Source organism: Caretta caretta, chromosome 7, assembly GCF_965140235.1.
Source record: "Caretta caretta isolate rCarCar2 chromosome 7, rCarCar1.hap1, whole genome shotgun sequence".
Taxonomy (NCBI): domain Eukaryota; kingdom Metazoa; phylum Chordata; order Testudines; family Cheloniidae; genus Caretta; species Caretta caretta.
This window is the reverse complement of record NC_134212.1, coordinates 4058511-4080994: the sequence shown is the minus strand read 5'-3', so window position 1 is coordinate 4080994 and position 22484 is coordinate 4058511. Positions and strand designations below refer to the sequence as shown.

General features: G+C 45.0%; 1 protein-coding gene across 5 annotated transcripts in view; it reads right to left on the bottom strand.

Annotated features, from left to right (window-relative positions):
• Positions 1–18068, bottom strand: part of PTPRG (protein tyrosine phosphatase receptor type G) — a 618498-nt gene extending 600430 nt beyond the window's left edge. For 3 of the 5 annotated variants that reach the window (XM_075130209.1, XM_075130210.1, XM_048858999.2), the window contains exon 1: positions 17871–18067. In XM_075130209.1, the coding sequence (XP_074986310.1) occupies positions 17871–17955 (85 nt within the window). In that variant the 5' untranslated portion in view covers positions 17956–18067. Of the gene's footprint in view, positions 1–17870 lie in introns of all 5 variants that reach the window. The other 2 variants (XM_048858998.2, XM_048858996.2) reach the window with 2 other exon arrangements.
• Positions 18069–22484: the final 4416 nt, after the last annotated feature.

Sequence of the window (22484 nt, the reverse complement as noted above, 5' to 3'; positions counted from 1 at the left end):
GCCACTCCCCTTTATCCCCCCGAAATAATCTGTCTCTCCCTCGTGCACATAGCGTACACTATTTTGTACATCTCATTTTGAGGAAGAAAGAGTCAGGGCTGCATTCTTCTGCTGGGCACTTCCATGCAGTTATCAATTCAGCAGAAAGCACAATTGACAGGCAAATTAAAAATTGAAGATTAGGACTACAGAGTTATTTAGTAAATTAACTTGGCACTAATAGAGTGCAAATGAGATAAGCTGCTGTAGTTATCCATTCATAATGTAAATCCTGTGAGTACGTACCTGGCTCTACAGATAGACTGTGCACTCGAGTGTCTATAAGAATGTGGAGCAAGAGGGGTTTACACCTTTTGGAATTATGGCTATGAGAGAGACTATGGTGAGTGGGGGCCCCAAAATTTAATGCATGGTAATTCAATGTACAATCACAGAAGTGGGAGATTCGCAGGCCAAAACAGTCACCAAGGCCCAGATCCTCAAAGGGACTTTCAGTGCCTAATTCTGATTGATTTCAATGGAAGTTAGGCACCTTTACATACAATTTTAGAGGAGACTAGGATTACTTGTACATGACTCCCCAAGATCCAGAAAAAAATTAGCTGAAGATGAAAATTCAATTTAACATTTAAAACTAGTTAGTTTCAAAAGAGAAAAGTCGTATGGCTTGATAATACAAAATGTACACAGGCAGAAAGCATGCAGAACTGGGCCTTAACTAACTTTGCACACAGATGAACTGCTTGAGCTGGAAAACATTACTGCTTTTATTTTACTATTATCTTGGATTCGCACAGGACAGGTACGACTAAAGTATGATCAACCCCCCTATTAGCTTAGATTCACAGGTGCAATGTGCATTGAGACTATTTGTATATTTTAGACACAGCTGGCCATCTGGCACCTACGTGTAAATTCCTATACGGTTCTAGGTAATTAGCTGAAAAGAAATGGTTTGCTGTTTTGGTATGAGATCCGACCAGTTCGCGCGCTACTCAAGTTGCCTTCAAAGCTGTATGAAATGAGCTTTTCATCAACACAAGCTAGTTATTAATTAGGTTTTGTAGCAACAGAACATTGCTTTCTTACAGTTTTAGGGGAACAAAAGCTCGCTGTGATGATCACAATCACCACCGCTGCCCTTCTCTGCCCTCCTCCCCCAATTCACAGCCTTCCTGAATCAGTACAGTAACTATGAGCAGAGGAAGAGATACAAAGAAGCTAAATGCAACAGAGTAGGTAGCTCACCTCCAAATACCCCTGAATGGGAAGGGTGTGTGTGTGTTTGTTTTGTTTTTAAAGCAAAATAGAAATTTACCCCTAGCCTGTTTGAGAAGTTTGGCATTCTTAATACGTTTCTAAGTGAGTGAAATAGAGAGGGTGACCAGATGTCCAAATTTTATAGGGACAGTCCCGATATTTGGGGCTTTTTCCTATATAGTCTCCTATTACCCCACACCCGCTATCCCAATTTTTCACACTTGCTGTCTGGTCACCCTAGAAATAGAGGTCCAAATCATGGCGACCCAAAGAAGCATAGTGGAGGAAATCCTAGCCCTACTGAAATCAACTGGGTTTGTCAGTAAATTCAGAGGGGCCTGAACTTCACCAGCTGTATTTTATTTAAAAATGTGATAGACGGGACAATTTAATGGTCTTTAAAGGTGTGCTAGTAACCAGACTTTTCTTTATCCACAGAGGAGGTATGAGAGTAACAGTAGTGTAAGCACACACACACAGTCCCACCAGCAGAAGTCTGAATCCTGTCTGGAAGGGCTGTCTTAAGTTGGAAAGAGCAGTTAAAGTCTTCATACCCGGTCAGCTCTTGCCCTCTGTTGAGATACAAAGATCGAAGGAGGACATTTGCTCGCCAGAAAGTGAACCACAACCACGGAGTTCAGAGATGAGACAATCATCAAGATCGTAACAATTTCCTCACTACCCTCTTGTGGAAAGAATTTGAAACAAAGACACACAGAGGACAGTTCCTGAACCCGCTTATCCAATCCCTTGAGCCATCAAGCCAGCCACATATTTGATTAATAAAGATTAATTATTATGAAGGCTTCAGAGAGTGCCACGTTAACTGGCTAACCTAGCGAGGAAGGCTTTAAACTAGGTTCGATGGGGGCAGGTGACCAAAGCCCACAGATAAGTCAAGAACATGGAGACCTGGAAGAAGGTTTGGAATTTGGTGGGGAGCATGGGCTGTTATAGCAGTGATAAAGGAGAGACAAGACAGAACTGGAGGAAGGGGAATCAAATCAGTATCTTAGAGGTCTGTATACTGATGCGAGAAGTATGGGGAATAAGCAGGAAAAACTTAAAATGCTAGTAAGTAAACACAACTTTGACATAGTTGGCATCACAGAGACCTGGTGAGATAATAAGTATGACTGGAATATTGGTATAGAAGAACACAGCTTGCTCAGGAAGGACAGGTAGGGAAAAAGGGGAGGAGGTATTGCCTTATATATTAAATATGTACACACTTGGACTGAGGCTGAGATGGAAATAGGAGACAGACTTGTTGAAAGTCTCTGGGTAAGGATAAAAGGGATAAAAAAACAAGGGAGATGTCATGGTAGGAGTCTACTACAGACCACCTAACCAGGAAGAAGAGGTGAATGAGGCTTTTTTTAAACAACTAACAAAACCACCCAAAGCACAGGACTTTCCAAGAATGTAGTGGAGACAATTTTTTATTTCAGAAGGTGGAGACAGCTACCAGGGGAGAGGCTGTTCTAGATTTGATTTTAACAAATAGGGAGGGACTGGTTGAGAATTTGAAAGTGGAAGCAGCTTGGGTGAAAGTAATCATGAAACGGTAGAGTTCACGATTCTAAGGAATGGTAGGAGGGAGAACAGCGAAATAAAGAGAATGGATTTCAAGAAGGCAGACTTTAACCAGGGACTTGGTAGGTACGATCCCATGGGAAGTAAGTCTAAGGGGAAAAACAATTGAAGACAGTTGGCAGTTTTTCTAAGAGACATTATTAAGGGCAAAAGAGCAAACTATCCCACTGCGCAGGAAAGATAGGAAGTATGGCCAGAGACCTCCCTGCCTTAACCAGGAGATCTTCAATGATCTAAAAACTAAAAAAGAGTTCGACAAAAATTGAAAACTAGGTCAAATTACAAAGGATAAATATGAACAAATAAGTACACAGGAACAAAATTAGAAAGGCCAAGGCACAAAACGAGATCAAACTGGAAAAAATGGGTTTGTTTAGTCTGGAGAAGACTGAGAGGGGACATAACCATTTTCAAGTATATAAAAGATTGTTACAAGGAGGAAGGAGAAAAATTGTTCTTCTTAACCTCTGAGGATAGGACAAGAAGCAATGGGCTTAATTTGCAGCAAGGCCAGTTTAGACGGTATGTTAAGAAAAACTTCCTAAAGGTTCCTTAATACTCTTTCTGCACTGTATGACACCTCTGCAAGGTACAGACACCAGATACAAACCTGGGGATGATGACAGCATGGCTAACCTGTTTTGGTACTACATTAAAGCACACTTGGGAACTTCTAGTGCTCACCAGCAAAGTCCACATGGGCCAATTAGTGCCCAGCACATATACGTGCTCTAGACATCATGCCCCAATGGTCCACGTAGACAACCCTCTCAATGGTTGTTTTCTACAGTTAATAGCCTGAAACCATTTAGTTCTGCTACTGAGGCTGTCGTGATTTGGGCCATAGCGGTTATAAGGGAGTAGGGATCAAAAGCCCCTCCGTCTTCAGCTGGCCAAGAGATCTCCCTCCTTTCCATGATACACCTCCTTGGAATGCTGACAGCATGAACCACATTAAGGCTTGCACCCAGTTTGCTGTACCTTGCAGAAGCTTCATGTGATGCAGAATATGGTTCTCTCTTGAGTAGGGCAGGATAGTAAGCATGTACAACATCTGTGCATCGTACTCAGCGTCTGACAGTTGAGCTTCAGGTGAAATGGAAAGTGCTGGGTACTCTTGGGATGTAACCCCTAGCAGTCATGGATTTTTTTCTTCCAGGAAGAAACTACTGACCACTGTGCATATTGTTTTCCTCAGGAAAAAATTTTTTTCCTTGCAGCATTCTTTCCAACATCTGATATTGGTCACGGTTGGGGAGGGGATCATTATTAGATGGGGCATTACTCTGATCTAAGTGAGCAGTTGCCAGACTTCTGCTATGCCCTCCTGACACTTCACTGTTCATTCCAGAGATGATGCTTGTTGGAGCCTGAAGCAGGGTATCATCAGTGAGCTTTTTGCCTTTGAAGACACTTTGTTTCTGCTAGACCAGAGGTGGAAAAACTATGGCCCGTGGGCCATATCCAGCCCGTGGGACTGTCCTGCCCAGCTCCTGGCCCAGGAGGCTCACCCCCAGCCCCTCCCCCACTGTTCCCCCTCCCACGCAGCTATGCTGCCGCACGGGCAGCAAGCTCCTACCGCTCTGAGCAGCATGGTAAGGGGGCGGTGACAGCACGCATGCGCGGCGGTGAAGATGTTGGGTAGGGGGCAGTCAGGAGGCAGGGAGCGGTTAGGGGCGGGGGGGTCCCAGGGGGCAGTTACAGGACAGGGAGTGGGGGGCGGTTGAATGGGGCAGAGGTTCTGGAGCGGTCAGGGAGGGGGTTAGATAGGGTGTGGGAGTCCCAAGTGGGCCTGTCAGGGGGCAGGAGCGTGGATAGGTCAGGGCAGTCAGGGGACAGGAGGTGGGATCCCAAGGGGAGGTGCAGTTTGGGGTGGGGGGATTCCAGGAGGGGGGCAGTCAGGGAACAAGGAGCAGGGGAGGTGGATGGGTCGGGGATTCTGAGGGGAAGAGTCACAGGCTGGGAAGTAGGAGGGGGTGAATAGGTGGTGGGGGCCAGGCTGCTTGGGGGGCACAGCCTTCCCTACCCAGTCCTCCATACAGTTTCACACCCCATGTGGCCCTCGGGCCAAAATGTTTACCCACCCCAGTGCTAGACCCATGTCTGAGCAGGGTTGGCTGCTTCTGGAGCAATATGTAAAATTCCTCTCTCTGCTCGGACTTTTGAGAACATTGGATAGAAGCATCGTAACCTATCCAAACTTGCTCAGGTACGCCAGGGAGGGAAGCCTTGTAAGGGAATTGCTCGTGCACATGCATATCTGGGGGGGGGGGGGGGGGGGAGAGGCCTATAACTGGTGTCCTCTTAAAATGTGAGTCTTGTTCTACTGGAACTGGTTGACTTTTTTTTCCCCCCAATCCCTTTTTTGATGATACAAAAACATTCATGAGAATTTGTTTTCATTGAACCGGTTTCATTTTTGTTGGGCAATAGATCTCTCGCCAGCGAGCAGAGTTTTCCCTTACCACACTAATTTTTTTTTTTAATTGTCTTGTCATTTTTATCAATAAGAAATGTGAAATTTTTTAAATGAACCTCCCCCCCTCCCCCCCACAAGCTTTCCACTGTGCTCATCCAATGAGCAAAAAATCAAAAGGCTGACATGGAGGTAACCTACAATGACAAACGTAGGTGTCCAATAGGGTAGCTTATTCATGGCTTTTTAGTACTGCTCGCTTAAGAGAACCTACTACATCACCTCCTCAGGATGCTAGTTTAAGGGCACTGCTTATCTGGAGAGAATGTGTTCACATTACTGAATTAGTACCTAAATATGTGCTAAGCACTTCCAGCTCCCATTAACTTCAGTAGCACTGAGGAATGCACAGTATCCCTCAGGATCAGGCCATTAGAATGCAGTTAACACAGTTTTCAATGGAGTTACCTTATTAATTACTGCAGCTGCAATGTTGGCTCAGTCTTTCAAGTCCAATACCTGTTGTGTGGTGTACTGTCTCTCTTATTTACTAATCTTTGCTCAAATTACTCACAAGTAGAAACTCCACATTTAAAGGAGATGGTGGTGAGCAAAAGAATAGCTGAAGCCCCTGTGACATGGCATTTCTTTCTCAGGCTATTATACTATGGCTGCAGTTTCTCGTGCCAGACGCATAGGGTTTATTTTCTGATAAGGACACTCACTAACTCTCCCTCTAAATGTACTGGTGTATTTAGTTTTGAGGGCGATGGTCTGTGTGGGCGGGTTTTTAATTCCAAAAACCATGCAGCACTTTGTTCCCCACATATCTGCTGAAGGGTCTCTAGAAATACTATCCTATGCTTCCTCAATCCATTTCCCACTTCGCTGGGTGCTACAGAGCACAACCAAACCCACGGGTGCAGGGATAGGGCAATAGTGAAAAACATTCCCTTCCCCCAGTAGGCCTCACCATCTCTGCCAGCGAGAGGGTGTGTACCTACATACAAGACATGTAGCTTTCAAAGCGCTTAAGGACAAGATTAAGGCAAACTTATGTATTGATCCATACATAGTGTCATATTTTAACTACGGTCTAAGGTGGAGGTTGTCTGTGTTCTTGATTGCTTAAGAGTCCATCTACCTTATCACATCTTGTACTCATTTATAGTTGCTTCCATTTCTGGCATTGTCAGAGAGACAGCAGTGTTTCACCGTAAATTAAAATCAATAAGAAGCAATTTCATTTATTTTTAACTACGAGGAAGGCCTTTTTCAGTAAAAGGCTGTATGTTCAACTAAGTCACTTGGTTCATTCTAGCAAGCTCATTGCCAAACCCCATTAATTCTTATACACACACACACGAATATTTATTTTCCAGTGCTTCTACCATGTCAAATATGATTGACAAACAAACATGTTTGCTTGTCAATGGGAAGTGAATGCAGTAAAGAATATTCTTTTCTTGGCACTTACAGATGATTTTAAAAAGGAAAATCAGGGAATAGTGTTCACGGAATATTGGCCCATACATAAACTCGATATATGAATTATACCAGGGGTGCAAGCAATGCAAGTTTTCCCCACCCCTATGCTTGGACAACATTCTGCACGGACCACAGCCAGTGAAAAGAGGACAGTCTAGGGCTCCGTGTGCATTCAGTCCTTGGTTGCTCTGTTGAACTCTCAGTCCACTTTATAGATAATATGGACCAGCTCCTCAGAGGTCTCTCCCAGCTCCCTAAAATGTCTCTCCTACCTCCCACTGATTTCAGGTACTTAAATACTTTGAAGGTCTGGTCGTATATGTCCACCTCACAAAATCCCATGTAAAAAAGTTGTCAATCACATCTTTTTCACAGAGTCACTGGATTGCTGGTGAGAACCAAGTGGCCTGGATCAAATTCAAATTGGTATTTAGACTGAAATCATCTTTATTTCCTGTCCATTGCCGGGTTTAGAGTCTGGCTAATAGGTGAAATCATAGAACTGGAAGGGACCTTGAGAGGTCAGCTAGTCCAGGCCCCTGCACTCATGGCAGGACTAAGTATTATCTAGACCATCCCTGACAGGTGTTTGGAGATTTTTTAAGAGCAGTTTGGACAATGATGAAGATTCCACAACCTCACTAGGCAATTTATTTTAGTGCTTAACCACCCTGACAGGAAGCTTTTCCTAATGTCCAGCCTAAACCTCCCTTGCTGCAATTTAAGCCCACTGCTTCGTGTCCTATCCTCAGAGGTTAAGAACAATAATTCTTCTTCTTCCTCCTTATAACAACCTTTTATGTCTCCTCTCAGTCTTCTCTTTTTCAGACGAAAAACCCAATTTTTCCAATTTTCCCTCATAGGTCATGTTTTCTAGACCTTTAATCATTTTTGTTACTCTTCTCCAGACTTTCTCCAATTTGTCCAGATCTTTCCAGAAATGTGGTGCGCAGATCTGGACACAATACTCCAGCTGAGGCCTAATCAGTGCAGATAGAGTGGAAGAATTACTTCTGGGGTCTTGCTTACAACACTCCTGCTAACATATCCCAGAAGGAGGTTTGGTTTTTTTGCAACAGCGTTACACTGTTGACTCGTGTTTAGCTTGTGGTCCACTGTGATCCCCAGATCCCTTTCCATAGTACTCCTTCCTAGGCAGTCATTTCCCATTTTGTATGTGTGGAACTGATTGTTCCTTCCTAAATGGAGAACTTTGCATTTGTCCCTATTGAATTTCATCCTATTTACTTCAGAGCATTTCTCCAGTTTGTCCAGATCATTTTGAATTTTAATCCCATCCTCCAAAGCACTTGCAACCCCTCCCAGCTTGGTATCGTCCACAAACTTTACAAGTGTACTGTCTATGCCATCTAACCCCTTGACAAAGATATTGAATCAAACCAGACCCAGAACTGATCCCTGCAGGACCCCACTTAATATGCCCTTCCAGGATGACTGAACCACTGACAAATATTCCCCAGGAATGCTTTTCCAGCTTGTTATGCACCCACCTTATAGTAGCTCCATCTAGGTTGCATTTCCCTAGTTTGTTTATGAGAAGATCATGAGAGAGTCTGAAAAGCCTTACTAAAATCAAGATATATCACATCTACCGATTCCCCTGGCCCCCCACAAGGCTTGTTTCACTGTCAAAGAAACCTATCAAATTGGCTTGACACGATTTGTTCTTGACAAATCCATGCTGACTGTAACTGATCCCCTTATCTACACAAAGTTTTTAAAAGAAAAAAAGAAAGAAAAAGAGTTTAAGACTGTGTAACAATTGTCAATAGTGAATTGGAGATTTTGGAGATGTTAGAGGCACACAGTATGCCTTACAATGAGGAGGTAGCGTTACAATGAGAAGCAGCCAAATGAAGATGTTGCTCCACATTTCACTACACCCTATAAAACAAAAATCCCCCAATAGTTAAAAGAAATTGTGCATATTTGATGCAACAAGACCAAGCCATGCAGTTGGGCTCTGTTGACGGATCCTAGCTTTTTATGAAGACCCTAGATATTGGCAAACCAAAATAATGTAGATTTGATTTAAAAAAAACAAAAAAGACAAAGTTACTGTATTCTAATTTTATTGCAAGACATACATCATAGTTGCTGTTATGGTCTGACCAAATTATGATTCTTTGTGAGAATCGCATTTAAGAACTCACTGAAATTAACAAAATCCCTAGTTTTAATGCGCAGCATTTTTCAAGACAACCCTTTCCATTCCCCACTATGAAGACAATCGGGCAGAATCTCAGCTGGTGTAATTTGTCATTGCTCCACTTGTTAAATGGAGCAATGACAACTGACATCAGCTGAGGATCAGTGCCTTGTTAAGATCACACATCTGCAACCCTGGTTTCCAAAGATAACAATGACTTTATTCACAGTAAACACAAGAGGAACACTTTACTATGCATCAACAATGTAGTAAGAAAAAAAAACAATTTCGGAAACTGCTGTCACTGAGCCCAAACAGTTAACACTTACTTAAATCGCTAAAAATTCAGGAAGGTGTTGCTTTGAAATACAAACAGTTATACAGAAGCCACAATCTGATGCAAAACCCTCGGGCACAGAAGAAAGGAAAAACAAACAACTAATTTTAGATCTTGAGTACTCATTAGTGATCCTCACCAATTAGAATATGATGCAACTGCTGTCAAACAGGCAAATTTTAGGTATATTTTAAAACAAGTGTTTGGAATATTTATGGCTAAAATTATTTTACTGTAAAAAGAATACTGAACGTAATTGGTGAGCAATATAGAGACTCTGACCGGTTGAACTAGTGCTCCGGCTCTCGCATTTCACTGGTTAAATGGATGCTGTGCTTGAAAGGTATTCCTGCACCATGAATCCCCAGTTTACAGGTTTTACTGTTATCCTTTCTAGTTTGCTTCTGTAGTAGATCCAGGATAAAATTTTCAAAAGCATCTAGAGTGACGTAAGAACCTTAATCCCACAGAAAGTCAGTGGGACTCAGGAGCTTTTGACATTTCTACCCCTAGTTTTTGAGGTCAATGTAGTCCTGCACCTAAGTTTTCAAAAGCAAAAAGCAATTTTGGGTGCCTCAGTTTTCAGGTGGAGAAAACTTAAAGGGGTCTGATCAGCAGAATGTCAGAGCTCAGCATTTGCTTGGGGGGGGAGGGGAATCAGCCTCCATTATGGAGTCTCGAGTTGGACCCCAAAAAATTGAGGCAAGCAACAACAAAAAAAAAGCCACTAGTCACTTTTGGAAAATCTTGGCCATCTGAGACCACTTCTTTCTGGTGTCTCTTTATTTTGGAACTCCCTATTAATGGTTACAATACCTCTTAGGATGTCGGAAGGGCCATTTTTAAGTCCAAGGAGCAGATGTTAGCGAGAGTCTCTCTCCAATCGTACAGGGCTGTGATTAGATCGCTGTGCAGAACAGAGCACACCAAGCAGCAGCCTTTGGTGGCATGAAACGAGCGTCCTTGCTGAAGGCTCTGAGAACATTCACTGGGTCCAGTTCACCACTGCCTTGTACCATGCACAATCACTGCCCCATACAAGGCATAATCACTAGCGCCAAGCAAGTAACACACTGCGAAAAGCAGAACAGAAGAGTTTTACACAAACTTTGCAGTGGTACAGAAGACTACTCAATGTGAATCTGACCTCTTTTTTGGACAGTGGTTTGTGGGGAGGGGAGGTTCACGAGGTGTGCCTTCTTCAGTTTAAGTCCTTCTCCATTCTCAGTCCACTCTAATGCCTTTTTTTTTTTAAATAGGTGGCACAGCCAGGGAGCAGAAATGCCAGTTTTAAGGCTTGAGAATGATGAAGGGAAATAATCCAATACTTAAGCGCTTTTCTCTGAGCACACTCTGAAGCACTGTTTTGATTAAAACACTGGGGCATTTTATCAGTCCCTCTTTCCCTCCAAAAGGGGGGGGGGGGGGAGAACCCTGTACTACTGTCCATTTTGGTGAGCAAGAGAGATCAGATAGCTTTCCTCTTTTTCCACTAGAATAAGCTGGCTGTCAGAAGAAGAGCTTTAAAAGCATTCCATGAAAAAGACAGGCATGCTTTTTAAATCAGAAAAAAAGCACCAACAGCTGCCACATGACCAAATAATGGCCAATATTTTGCTTCCAAATACCAGTGCAGCTCCTCCTGTCTTCAGGTTTCATTCATCAAGTATTCGTGAGCACAGAAAAGGATATTCAAAGCAGCTTTGTTAAGCTAAGTAGCCAAGTCTCAAAATCTAGGTTTTCCTTACATAGGTTTCCATGCTATGAATGCAAAATCCCTCAAAGCAGCAGCTGGCAGAGAACGCATGTACTTGGGCATCACAGCAACATGTATGTACCGAAGAGCTGCAGCATCCCCTATGAAGTGAGATTTCACCTCACACTGCTGCTGGCAAGTGCACGCTGCAGCCAGGAGTTCGATAGAATTATCCAGCACTATCCCAATTACTTGATTCAGAATTCTAATACTCCAGTTCCCAAACATATCTAAATACTGTATGTACAATGACAGGACAAAACCACCCATTACCTGATTTTACTGTTAGCTTCCCAATAAACTGTGGCTAATTTAAATTGCTGTAAGGTGAATCTGGTCAGTAAAAATAAATCCTATGCTCAGTGGAATGAAGAAGCCATGCATCATGGTAATGTGTCTCCTCTCCCTTTCCCCACAGACATTCCTATTTACTCACTTCCTGCCATTCCCCTCATTCCCATAAGGAAAAAATATATATATGGAAAAGAGATAAAGGAATAGCAGCAGCAGCCATCTCATCCCTCACCTTGATTACTCTGTTTGAATGCTCTTTCTCCCGCCTTCCACCTGTTAGCTTCTGGGGGGGGAAGGAAGAGAGAAGGGTCATTATATTTAGACTGTAAGATCATCAGGGAAGGATCTGTGTCTGCCTGTGTTTGTGCAGCATTACCCAGCCCAATCCAACCACATTACAAAAACCCCTACCAGCTACCTCCATGCTTCCCCCCCCCACCCCACTCAAGGAATATCAACCTACAAATGGAGAAACTAGGGCTTCCAACCAGAACAGCTGGTCTTTAATTGACCTTACCAGGTGGGCAATGTAACAGGCTCCCCTCATTAGTACAGAAATGCAGTCTGAGCAGGACCTACACAATAATTTATATTTTCCTCCTATCCTTGGCCTTCTAGACATTCCCAGAGAGATGCAGATGTCAATGTTAACTGAGAGTCACTCCACTTAAGTCAATGGAGTTACACCCGGGTCAGTGTTGTGTAAAAATACAGCCTGCAGATTTACTCAGACAAAAAGTGAACAGCAGTTCGCTGGCGTTAGAAATGTGGCCCCTACCTTTTAAGCCTGAGCACCTGAAGACGTGGAAAGGTGCCTACTGGGATTTTAGGCACTTTTGGAAAAAAAAATCCCACTAGGAGCCTAAATACCTTTAAAAAATGGCCCTAAGGGTTCAGGATTTGGCTCTGTGATAGCAGAATAAATTTGCTGAAATATTTAAAAGCACTGTATAATTAAGCCTTAAGAATGACTGCTTGCTGCCATGTGAGAGTATAAAGAATCACAATTCAGTTAGAGCACAACAGCCACTATGATGTATGTTTTGTAATAAAATTAAACGACAGTAACTTAAAGCAAACAGAAATTAGTCTCATTCTCTCATAATTCCTCATATTAAGGTTATATACTGGATAAAGTGCAATTTTATTACTATACCCGTAGGCTTCTGAGCACATCATGCCACATGTTCGGCTGGCTGCTAAAAAGCAGCCACCAAGAGATTAGCATTTCTTCCAAAGATAGTTGAGATTAATAGTTAGAAACTTTTTTTAATTTAACCATAAAACTCAACATTTAAATTAGAGCCAACTTTAACAATGCTTTCTTTCCAAAAGCTACCAGCATGTTCGTCCTTAAACGCTGATCAGAACAGGGATAGGGTCTTCATCGTACTTTCTATAATTGAATAGACAATGAAAACTATTCATGTTACATAATTTAAAAAGTATATAAGGAAAGAAACACCCCAGGTGAAACCCTAGCCCTATTAAGAGGGTCATTGACTCGTTATCAGTCAATGAATCCAGGATTTCACCCCCACGCCGCTCACAGGAAGTGGACACTCCTAACAGAAGCCACATCATATTCCTGGACAGTTAGATTTCTTAGGAGATGATTGAGGAGCAGTGCTCCTCAATCTTTTCTAGGAGGATGGAATGGAGAGTAGGACTTCACAACTCAGCCAAGACCTACTTGTGCAACAGTAGATCTCAGTAAGAATCAGAAGCTATTGTACACACTAGCTGATGATCATCAAGTCTCTATGCTAGTTTATGCAAATCCTTCATTAGTTCTGAGTAAAGGCTCCTCTTTTCCCAAAGCGTGATAGAAAGCTATTTGCACCAGTTTTCTATAACATATTGAAGTGGACCTCTCAAGAGAAAGGTGGGCTGGGGAGAGAAAGCACACACACACACACACGATGCTACCTCACTTCTTCACCCTTAAAAAAGAGAAGGCCCAGAATAGGGCCTGACCCCACAGAGTTGAGAACAATGGCTTTATAGAACCTATAAATCTGAGGCAAACAGAAAGTTGCGGCACCACCGTGTTTCTGATATCCAGATTCTAGTCTATCCTCTGAAAATGGATTACTCTCCGCCTCCCCCTTTGCATTGACTGAATTCCCCTTTCCCCAAATCACATTTGCTGTAGCTGTTAGTACACTCAGCTTCCAGCATCACTTAAAGATTTTACAAAGCTCTGTCCTGGCACTGTTAGCTGTGAATCAGTTCTATAAGCCTGCTAACAATATTAAAGCTCTTCCTTAGTTTTCTCTTCAGAAGCATACCAGCAAGCTCAGCTCCCAGTGCACAAAAAAAAAAAAAAGAAGAAGAAGAAGAGGGGAGTATTTGACATTCTTTATCAGCAAGGACTCCATTAGCCACTTCCTGGAACATAAAGCATATTTAAAAAGGCATTGAAAATAAGAGAATAATTAAAATGTAAGACATGGCATCTTCATAAAAGCCATAGGACTAAATAAAAAGTCTTGGAGAGCCCTCTCCTGTACATTCCATTTTTATCTATGAAAGGGAAGTGCAGGAGCGCACACCTTGCTCTAGAAAATCTTGGATAAACAAGACCAGTCTTATTCAGCACCTTTAAAGATTTTGAAAGTGGCATTTGATTAGCTCAAAGGCACAAGCTCCTAGGAAACAGACAAACAATACTAAAGACTTCTCCCCCCGTCCGTCCCCCCCCCCCCAAAAAAAAACCAAAAGAAGTTTAGTCTTCATACTTGCTGAGCGAAGAACTAAAAGCCACCATCATCATGCTTTTTAAAAAAGTTGGAGGTGGATATATGTTAACCAATTTAGTTGACCTAACTAATTAGGTCATGTCGATTTTTTTTTTTTTAAATCCACCTTTTTTTTTTTTTTTTTTTTTAAAAAACACATTTCTCGGAGGAAAACAGAAACGAGCTTATAGCTCCATAGATGCCAGGTACTATAACTAGTCATGAAATACATAACAGAACACAAACATTCCTTACCTCAGTGATGCAGATTATTAAGGATGCTATTGTATTATTAATATTTAGGCCTTTTCTTATTCATTGACACAATGAATTTAGCTGCATGAGTGAGCAGACCCCATAGCAACAGTTGTTTTTAATAAATCAAACTAAGATGAAAGTAACTATTGCAATTACCAGGGACAAGTTCACAGTTAAATGTACTACATGAGCACTGCAGGAAGATTCCAATAGATTTTCCTCATGGTTACTGATGGAGTAGAGAACAAGACACTTGTACAAAGGTAAAAACCCATTACAATTCTGTTAGAGGACTGCTAAAGGTGAAAAGTGTTATTTTCTATATGACCTCATACTTTATTTTACAAAGTTAAATTGTCTTTGTTTCATATTGCTTCACTAATGAAAGTGATTGGGGAAGGAGAAGGGGAGAGACGAAGTAGTAATCTTATCTCTTGTTTAAAGACAGCTGGAAATAACGTTTGTCCTACATGAAACAAACATCTGCATTCCCTAAACTTCTTAACTTGGGTTTAAAAAAAAACAACAACTTCAAGTATATTTTGTTTCAGATACTAAATAGTTAATTTTTGGCAGGGATTCCCCACCACCAATTCTGACAAATTTGCCATTTGGTGTCATCAACACTGATGTCCTGTTTTAGTTCCCTGAGGAGCGCACTGCAGCCTTCCTGCCTCTGGCACTGCTCATGTACCAGGTCACAGCAGAGAAGGCTACAGTGTCCTTATTTGTCTTCATGTCCTAACTTGCCCAACCCACAAGCGTGATCACCGTTTGGAAGAAAACCTACAATAATGAAATCAGCGAAGCCTAACATGGTAGCAGTGTGAAGAACTACAGCCACAAAAGCCTTAATAAGAAAATACTTTGTTTCCCAAGCAAAGCCTCCCGCTGAACAGCATCTGTAAGTATTGTATAGCCATTTCACAGTTACAAACATTGTCAAATCATTTAGCTATACACGGTACATGAACATGGATATGCAAACACAGAGCATGTATCTCCGTCAACCTATAATGCAAATATCTAGTTGGAATTCCATGGATATAAATCAGTTATTCTTACAATATTGTCATATTGAACTGACAAAGCTTGTTTCCCTGAATTGTTCTTAGAGCCTGCTTTCTAGATATAATTACTGTATAATATACATCAGAACCAGAGAGAAAGGCCCCACTCTCAGGGCTGAAATAGAGAAGAAATCAATACAAAGAAGATAAATGTATTTTTCCTCAAGAGCTGCAGAATTTCAAACAGATGGAGGTTTTAACTCTCACTCTGGCTTATTTTATTTTTGCTTGAAATCATTTTATCGTCTGATAAGTTACTGGGGGTGATTGGGGTATACAGACCATTTGCTTGTGTCCTTGTGGACATTTTAAAAGAGAATTGAAAGTTACTAGAAAGCTTCCAGAAAATGATTTTACTCTTCTCATGTATCCTGTAAGTGGTCCACAATACAAATTGCATCAGAAGGTCACTGTCCCAGCTTTTCATCTTTAATAACTATGAACACAGGCTTACACACACAAAAAAAAAAAAACACACTAATAAAATTAACAGAAAAGCAAGAAGCAAGGACCTTCAAAATATACAATTGGCTCACTTTTCTGGAATAAGAGATACTAAAGTATGTTTTTAATATATACCCACACTTAACCAAGTCCAAAAAGGTAACACTACTTCAATAAAACAATCACATCTGGCTGAAAACTGTGTAGCTACTAAAAACTAACTAGTAACACTAAGCAAAAGAAGGTTTTAAAAAAAAAAAGTTCTGCTCTACATCCCCCCCCCCCCCCCCCAGCCTGTGCATTTGACAGCACTTTGTGCTCAGCCAATTTCACTACCTCCCTGCAACAAAGATTCTCATCAGACAGGAATGGGGAAAGAGGAAAAAGCCGGAGATCTTTTTCAAGGAATGTACAGAGAAAGGTAGAGGTGTGTGTGACATTCTGGAGGGTGCTGGAAACTGGAGTCACGTATGTACAGTTGACAATGCCCCTTTAAAACTGAAGGGTGAACAAATAAATTCGGGCAGAAATGGGTTTTGTAATTGTCTTGATCTCCCCAGCTGCGTTATTGTGTGGCTACTGAAAGCCAGCGGTTGTGCAGACAAGGGAACGTTATCATCACATCCATCCTAGCTGGAGAGAAACTCGGTAACTCACCAATGGGGCCACGTCCATCCCGGAGCGTGCGTATTTGGGGGGCTGTTGGGGGGGGGGGGCGCAGCCTGTGACAGACAGAAGCTCAGGAGCGCCTCTGTGGGTGCATCTGCCTCACTGCAGCTTTGGGAAATGGAACAGCAGACTCCTCCAAAGCCGCTCTGACATTTTAACTTTCCCTAGCCATTACACACACACAACACAACACAACACACAGCAAGCCGCCGCCTCCTCTCCGCAGCCTCCCGGAGGATTTGGCTGTTGACCTGGGCGCACCATGCTTGAGGGGCCGTGTTAAGGCAACCTTGGGGTGCGATCCAGCCCCGAGCCTGGCACAGGGGTGCCGGGAGCCCCCTGAGGATTGGGACGGTGGCCAGAGCCCCGCCGGGGCGAGGTCCCGCATCAGGCTCCGCCGCCTCCCCCCTTGCCCGGGGCGGAGGAACCGGGGCAGCAGCCGGGCTGCGGGCGCGCTCAGCTCGCCCCAGGCACGGGCGGGCTCCGACCTTGTCCCCCTGCCCGCCGCCCCCAGACCATATCCCCGGCCCCCAAGGTCAAGGGGACGGCGGCGGACCGCAGCCAAGCGGCGGCGAGGGGCAGCCGAGGAGCGGCAGGACGCTACTAAGTTTGGGGGGGGGGGCGGGAGAAGAGGATCGGGGTGCGGGGGCACCTCAGCCCGCCTAGCGGGAGCCTTCCCCGGGCGCCCCCCGCCGCCGGCTGCTGCCCGGCCCCGCTCGGGGCTCCGCCGCGGGAAGCGCTGCGCCAAAGCCCGGCCCGCCGGAGGCAGGGAGGGAGCGGGCGCCCCGGGGAGCCCATCCCTGGCCACGGGCGCGCCGCGGGCTGCAGAGGGGCCGGGGGCTCTCGCCGCCCCCCTCCCCCGTTGCTGTGGGGCACGCGGCTGCCGAGCGGGCAGAGCCCGGGAGGGGCGATGGCAGGCGGCTGCGGGCAGCCGGATGCGAGCCGGGATGGGGGGGGAGGCTCGGGCAGCCCCGATCCCGCACCCGGGGGTCGGGGCCTCTCCGGCGGCCGGCCCCTTGTTCCCGGCGGGGGCGGCCGGGGAGAAGTTGGGCAGAGTACGGCTGGGAAGCCAGGGCTGAGAACCGTCCCCAGCCCCAGACAAAGCCCGCCCCGGAGCGTCGCAGGGCTAGGGCAGAGACCGGCTCCCCCCGCCGCCGCCCCCCAAGTGTGGGTCTCGCACGCCCGTGGCCAGGGGTGGTCGAACACCCCCCGTTTCTCCGGTGCCCCGGGGAGGAGCAGCCGCCACGCCGGGCCACGCACCCTCGGGACCCCCCACCCCCCCGGGCCAGGCGGCGCCGCGGAGCGCGCGAAGCGGGAGCCCGGGGTTCCCCCGCCCCCCCCGCCCGCCCGCCCCCGGGCCGCGCCACTCACCGGGGAAGCACACCACATAGTGGAGCACGGCGCTGGCGATTTTCAAGAAGAAGATCCACCAACACGGTTGCAGTAGCCTCCGCATGTCCAAAGGCGCACATCGAAAGGGGGCGAGGGGCTGGAACTTGTTGCAAAGAAGTTGGCGCCGTGCCTTCCGCGGCCACCCACCCCCCCGCCAAAAAACAAACAAAACAAAACAAAAACAAAACAAAAACACACACACACACACACCCCCACAGACACGCACCCCACCGCCCCGGCCGAGCGGGCAGCGGAGACCGCGGGGAGCCCACGCCCGCCGCTGGGGGGCGGGGGCAGCCGGAGCGGGAAGCCCCGCACGCAGCGAGCGCCGGGCCCGGAGCGGCAGCGCCGAGGCCGGGGGGCAGCTCACGGGCGGGCGCGCAGAAGTTCAGTCCCCTTGCAGCCGCCGCCGCCGCCGGAGGAGGAGGAGGAGGAGAAGCGCCGCGGCTCGGGCTGGGGCTCTCCCTCGCGCTTCAGGCGGGCAGCAGCCGGGGCCAAGCCATGGCAGGAACCGACGGGCGGGCGGAGGCGCTCAGTCCGTGCCGCGGGCAGTTCGGGCTGGGCGGCGGCCGGGCGGCGGCTGGACGGGCTCCATTCTCCCATACAGGAAGCACCATGTGAGCCCGGAGCCTGGCTCAGACTTTAAAGCGGAGAGAGGGAGAGAGGAGGCGGGGGCGCGCGGGGAAAAGGGGAGGCGGGCTTTTGCGCGCACCCGGGGCTCTTAAAGGGGCAGCGTGCACGCATGCACCCCCCCCACACACACACACACCCCACACACACACCCCCTTTTCTCTCGCCGCCAGGTCTGCCAGTCACCCCGCTGGAAACCCAGGAGGCGTTTGCATGGGAACGGATGTGTGCGTGTGAGAGGCTCTGTTCGGTGTGTGTGTGTGTGTGTGTATACACTGCACACACGCTCTCACGTCCTGTGCATATTGTCCCTCACGCCACACTCGCCGGCCAGCCCTGCTGGACACAGGCACACGCTCACAGCCTCTCTCCAAGGGGGGCAAAGCAGCGCGCTCCTTTCAGCCTTTTGCAAATCAGGCCCGCTGCTGCATACTTTTTCAATTTCCTGACAGCAGGGGGGTTTAAAGCAATAGCGATCTCTTTGGCAGGAGCCTGGCTAACTACCGAGATACAATAGCAGACACCAGGGCGGATGTTCTGCATTTTAATCTCATACATAATAATAATAATAATAATAATAATAATAGTACGAAGAAGGGCCAGGGAATTTTGCTGCTGATGTTTAATATTTTGAGGATCCCAGGATCCTGATCTCCGGATCAGAGTTGAGGTTAAAGGGAGCCCATTGCAATGATCAGCGCCCAGAGGCTAGGCTGATTACTGGCAGATACTTGAAAGCGATTTCCTTTTTAGCCCTTGCGTTTAAATAAAAAGCAATCCGAGGGAAATGGGAGCGCTGCTTATCTGTAACGAGTTTTGTCCTTTCCTTTAGACTGTAAGATTTTATCACGTTTTAGTTATAAGCACAGTATTTTGCCTTTATACTGCTTCTAACGAGAGCAGGGTCGTTTTTGATTAAATGTGTAATTGAGTCAAGATAATTTCCCATTTGTAATTTAAAATTTCTCACTCTTATCTAAATCGTATCTGTTTGAAGTTATTTATGTTATTACACCGCCCTCAATATACACTCTATCATCCTACTAGCTTTCTGAGTAATGTCCATCATACTTCTGGTTGTGGCCAGAGACCCCACACAAAATAATATACTAGCATGGGTTTTTTAAACAGGTACCTTTAAAAACTACTTTCAATTTAGGCTTGAGACTTAGCCTAGCAATAGACAGGGGATTCCAAGTGAGTGATAACTTTACACTGGCATGGGAAACAGACAATGCAGTGGTGGTGGAACAATTTTAGAAGTGGGGGTGCTGGAATGGTCGCTGCTGGTTTTGTTGTTTGCTGGCATTGTCTTACCTTTATTTACATGCCGTGTCTTTCATCTATGAGTTCTTTTCAAACCATAGCTTTAAAAAGGGGGATGGAGAGGAAGAAAGAACAAATCCAAGGAAGTCAGCAGAATATTATTTAACCAAGCAATTGGAATGGCTATGTCAATCCCTTGGGACACAAACACAAACCCTGCTGTCACTATGGTATTAGTAGGGGGATCACAATAACCACAAAGCTGGCTTGCAATCTGCAACAGTTCAGTGAGTTTTATTCTGTCTGCAGGCTAGAGACTCTATATCCCAGTTCACTACCAGGACAAATCCTACCCTTGTCCCTGTTGCCACAAAAGGGCCTAGAATGCAGTGAAAGCTGTGTGGGGAGGGACCCCTTCTCCCATTCCTCCCCACTGCACACCATGAAAGAACCCTGTACTCCAGGGTACAGGAATTCGAACCCAGAGTCACCACCAGCCATCATGCCCATGTGCAGCAGGTAGGATGTAGCATGGGCTGTACTGCAGCCTAAGTGCCTCAAATTCAGGAGACACAAAGGTATCTTAGGTCCACCTTTGCTCTCGCTCCCCCCACTCCAGGTTGTGCCTGCTATGAATTAAGGGCTGATCCTGCATTCCTTGCACACTCAAAACAGCTGTCGAGGTCATGCGTGTTTTGGGTTCACAAGTAATGCAGATTCAAGGCCCCTGCATAAAGACTAACCAACAACCAAAACAAAAGACCCAGAGGCCTGAAGAAATGGACAAATACCATAGTCTCTCAAAGTAGGTGTTTTTTGTCAGAGTGATTTCGTTACAAATAGCTTGAAAGTAAAGAAGGTAAAACTAAAAAAATTGCATCCATTTTCTCTTGCTATGCAAATGGGGAGTGGGGGGGGGACCACACCTGTTTTGACCTTAAGGATTATGCAATGACACAGATGTTCAACTAGTCCACTCACATTGGTTTGCTCCAGAAAACCTGAGCAATGTTCTCTCTTCAGCACTCCAAGCCTGACATCCCTGACCTAACCCAGGTAAAGCAGGCACTCCTACTTTAACAAGGGTTATCTGTCTAAAATTATGGCAGGCTGGTATGCAAAACTGGGACTGGAAACGGAAGTTCAACAGGTGACACTATTTGAAAAAAGCAATTAAAAAGCAATTGCATTCTCATAAGGGCAGAACAAAGTAACAGTGGTGGTTTTTTTAATGCAATTTGCATTAATTATTCTCACTGATGCAAAATCGTTAATGAAAGTTACTTGGACCACAGTGTTTTATTTTTAAAAATGGATCATTTTACATTAGCCTCTGTCTTTCTAGACGAGTAAGTTAAAATTCTGAAACTAACTCCACATCAAGGAGTCCAGTGGCACCTTAAAGACTAACAGATTTATTTGGGCATAAGCTTTAGCGGGTAAGAAACCCACTTCTTCAGATGCATGGAGTAAAAATTACAAATACAAGCATAAATATACTGGCACATGAAGAGAAGGGATCATGTGCCAGTATATTTATTCCTGAATCTGTCATTTTCACTCCTGCATCTGAAGAAGTGGGTTTTTTACATACAAAAGCTTATGCCCAAATAAATCTGTTAGTCTTTAAGCTGCCACCGGACTCCTTGTTGTTTTTGTGGATACAGACTAACACGGCTACCCCTCTGATACTTAACTCCACATCTTGAACCTGGAATTTTGATTTATACATTTCCATCTTTAGAACAAACACACATAACTGAGAAACAAGTATGTAAGCATTTGGTATTAGTGCCTGAATTCAGAGAGCAAATTACCTCATATGTCTTTGTAAGGCATATTTTGTAAACAGCTGTGCCCCATTAAAAGAAATGGAGGAGGTCAGACTAGAGGATCCTAATGGTTCCTTCAGGGTCTTAACAGCTATGAAATATTGAGAGAGAAAGAGAGAAAGGAAGTAGAGGAGCAGAACTCTTGGTTCAGTATGCCAAAGGTACAGTGTGTATAACCCAGTTTCTGTACAGCTGCAGTTCAATCATTACATCATCATCTATCAAATAAAGACCTGTAGTGAGGGAAGTAGCCTTCTTTTTACATTAGCAATTTGGGTGGGTAGGAGAATGGTAAAGATGTATGACAGGGAGCTGGAGAATGGGATGCAACACAGTTAAATGAAAAAAGAAAAGGAGTACTTATGGCACCTTAGAGACTAACAAATTTATTTGAGCATAAGCTTTTGCGAGCTACAGCCGATGAAGTGAGCTGTACCTCATGAAAGCTTATGCTCAAATAAATTTGTTAGTTTCTAAGGTGCCACAAGTACTCCTTTTCTTTTTGCGAATACAGACTAACACGGCTGCTACTCTGAAACAGTTAAATGAGAATCCATTTCCTGCAGCATCTCTTTTCCTATGGCACACTGTCTAACAACTGTAGCTAGGTAGGAATCATTCTGAAGATTTCCCTTGATTGTCCAAATAGAGAAAAGTGCCTTGACAGCATGAAGCCCGGGAACACTGGTGCCACGTGGCTGGGAGGAGTGTGCATTAGAGAGGACAGTGGATTCTTTCCTATTGTTTAAAGTAACTACTGCCATTGTGTGTGATTAAAGTAACTGCTACTGTGTGAAGAGATGAGAATGGACTGTAAGGGGAAATTATAATATAGTGCAAGGAAGACCAGATTGATGTGGATTCT